Source organism: Belonocnema kinseyi, chromosome 1 (genome assembly GCF_010883055.1).
Source record: "Belonocnema kinseyi isolate 2016_QV_RU_SX_M_011 chromosome 1, B_treatae_v1, whole genome shotgun sequence".
In the NCBI taxonomy this organism is placed as follows: Eukaryota; Metazoa; Arthropoda; class Insecta; order Hymenoptera; family Cynipidae; genus Belonocnema; species Belonocnema kinseyi.
The window spans coordinates 57,470,620-57,473,750 of NC_046657.1; the positions used below are offsets into that span (position 1 = coordinate 57,470,620).

Genomic DNA, 3,131 nt, shown 5'->3' on the forward strand with positions numbered 1-3,131 from the left:
CCTTTCTTCTTTTTCCTAAATACCTTCTTTTGCACACAACCTTTCACTTTCTCTTGTAGATCATCCCATATTTCGTTATATAATACTCACAAGTGTGATAACATGTTTTCTGGAGGCTAGCGCCAATAGGTCGATATAAAAGCATTCGCTTTTATGATTTCTTTAAACACATTTCATCAACAAATTTATTAATCAGCCATTTGTCTACAGAAAAATTAGTTTTTTATTGTAACTTTTTTAATTAAAATATATTTAAAATAATATAAAATTTATCGATCAATTATGACTTTTGCTGAAATCATCATGAAATTTCCCATTAAAAAGACTAACATCGAAAAAAACGAATTCTTGCGTCAACAGATGCGCGAATAATGCATTTGTTTGTTAGATTTGTTTTTAAAAATCGTAAAATTTATCAACTCATCATGAATGTTTCCAAATTTGTTATGAAGATCTAAATTAAGATTTTGACACCGAAGCAAAACATAATTTTTCCGTCGACAGATGCCCCACTAATGCATTTGTTTATTAAATTTAGAAAAAATCACAAAATTGATCAAAAAATTATAAATTTTGATGAAGTTTTTATGAAGTTCCTAATTTAAAAAGTTGACATAGAAAAAAAAATGAATTTTTCTGTCGACAAATGCCTGATTAATGTATTTGTTTAAAAAAATCATAAAATGGATAAAAAATTACGAATTTTGCTGAAGTTATGATGAACTTCCTAATTAAAAAAGTTGACATAGAAAAAAACGAATTTTTCTGTCGACAAATGCTTGATTAATGTATTTGTTTAAAAAAATCATAAAATGGATAAAAAATTATGAAGTTTGCTGAAGTTATGATGAACTTCCTAATTAAAAAAGTTGGCATAGAAAAAAACGAGTTTTTCTGTAGACGAATACCTGATTAATGTATTTGTTGATTTAATTTGTTTGAAGAAATCATGACATTTATCAACTTATTATGAATGTTGCTGAAATTGTCATGCAGTTCCCAAATGAAAAGACTGGCATTGCAAAACCGAATTTTTTATCGACAAATGCCCGAGTAATGGACTTGTTTATTAGATTTGTTTAAAAAATCATAAAATTAATCAACAAATTATGAAATTTTGCTAAAATTATCACAAATTTATTAATTAAAAAAAATTATATCATAAAAAAATTGAAAACCTAATCCAAACTCAGGCTCGATAACTCTCTTAGAAATCTTATAAGCTTTTTTTCTAATTTTTTTCCCAAATCGGTGATTATTTGTAAGCTGCACGTTATTTTGAACCAAAAAAGCCACTTTTTCCCACAGTGCGGCCCTCCTTTAGGTATGCAACCAAAAATTATATATATTTTTTTGTTTGAAAATACATTTACATAACTTAAATAATTGAAATACTCAGTTTCAGAAATCTCCATTTTCGGAATTTTCAATCGTCCCGCCATGTGAAATTATATTTTCATAAATGATTCATATAGTTATTCACACATGGAAAAACAGGTATTATATTCATTAATACTGAATACTAGATTTATTACTAAATTATTTTCATGCGAATATTTCACTAAATGTCAAAGCAATACATAATTATTCCTATCATCCGTTTCCGCATTTAGATAAGCACAAGATAAAATAGCGATGCATATCGAATTATGTATGCTTCACTATTTCCTTTACATTTTAGAGTGCTAAAGAATGATAAGAAACTGATTTGTATTGTTCATTTTTGTAAATAAAAGTACAGATGTATAGAGTTGTAAAAAGAGTCAAAACAGTCTACTTTGATAACAAAATACAATGGACATTTTCAAGACAATAGTGTTTTTCATTTTTTATTTCATTTGTATTCTTTTCGACACGTACTCATTGAATAGGTACATTTTGAGAAGATCTAAACTAAAACGTGTTGCTCCATACGTTTTGAGCACATAAAAATTATGAACGTGTCAAGCGCAGCAATAAAAGGCCGTTACAGTTTGGGGATCACTGACCATTATTTACAAAATTTTAAAGCGAAGAAACAAAGCCATTGTTCTTTAAAATTTGTAATAAATGGAGAACATGGTTTTCGTTTTTGCTCTACTTTTATGCAATGGAGTTGCTTTTGCTGCCAGCTTTCGTCAAGATCCAAGCGTTAACCTCGTAATTTTTTTTAGGATTTATGCTTTAGAACAAAATTAAAAGCTCTAAATTTAAAGTAACGCATTTGGGGACTTTCGATACAATTTTATACTTTTATTTTAATTTACATATCACTCTTATTTAACTAATTCGAACTATTTTAAAAAAAATCGTAATCTTCAAAAAAATTAATTCTCACATCAAATAAGAAACTAAAAATTTGGTTTGTTTTTAGAAAACATTGGTAAATGATTATGGTTATGCGGCCGAGGTTCATAATGTGATAACTGAAGATGGATATATTTTGGAATTGCATCGAATTCCAGGAGTGATCAATAAAACATTGAGTGAAACAAAAAAGAGAAAAGTAGCTCTATTATTACATGGCCTCTTGGGTTCTTCATTTACTTGGCTTGTTACAGGACCCAAACGATCACTAGGTAAATATTAATTTCCTATACATTATTTTATAAAAGTTAATTTTTCACTCAAGGCTTCTTAGGTCTATAAAATTCGTACTATGTCTACTACGGCATTGATTACAAGTTCTGACACTCTTCCGTACTGTCATTTATCTCTTATTCCTACTAGCACCTTTGGTGTCTTCTTTTGTTTGTTTTTAATTACATATGGCCCCCGTTATTTTGCTTTCTATTTTCTCGTTTAATAATTCCCTGTCTTTTTTTTCTATCACCTCATTCTCTACTCTTATGTGAGCACTATAATTTACATATGCTTACAACGTACATCCTAATACCACGCCTCCATTATTACTGCCACCCCACATTTGTCCGATTTTTAAAACAATTTTCTATCCTTTCTCACCAAGCCTGCTATGCAAGTATTCCAGTAACATATCATCCATTCTTCCCATCTTTCATTTCTCGTTTTCTTGTTTCCTGCTATGACTTTTTCAATTACACAGGCCGACAAAATTTGACAAAGGTCCGGAACCAGAGACCAGACCTAGTATACCCGAAGGTTTTTGCTGCGCTGAATCCGAATCCGACCTC

The 3,131-nt window shown here is 29.4% G+C and overlaps 1 protein-coding gene across 2 annotated transcripts in view; it reads left to right on the top strand.

The window, feature by feature from the left end:
- The first annotated feature begins 1,984 nt into the window (after window positions 1-1,984).
- The window catches only part of LOC117169452 (lipase 3-like), a 12,861-nt gene continuing 11,714 nt past the window's right edge, over window positions 1,985-3,131 (top strand). For both annotated transcript variants that reach the window (XM_033355837.1, XM_033355844.1), the window contains exons 1-2: window positions 1,985-2,139; window positions 2,354-2,558. In XM_033355837.1, coding sequence (XP_033211728.1) covers window positions 2,050-2,139; window positions 2,354-2,558 — 295 coding nt within the window. In that variant the 5' untranslated portion in view covers window positions 1,985-2,049. The remainder of the gene's footprint in view (window positions 2,140-2,353; window positions 2,559-3,131) is intronic.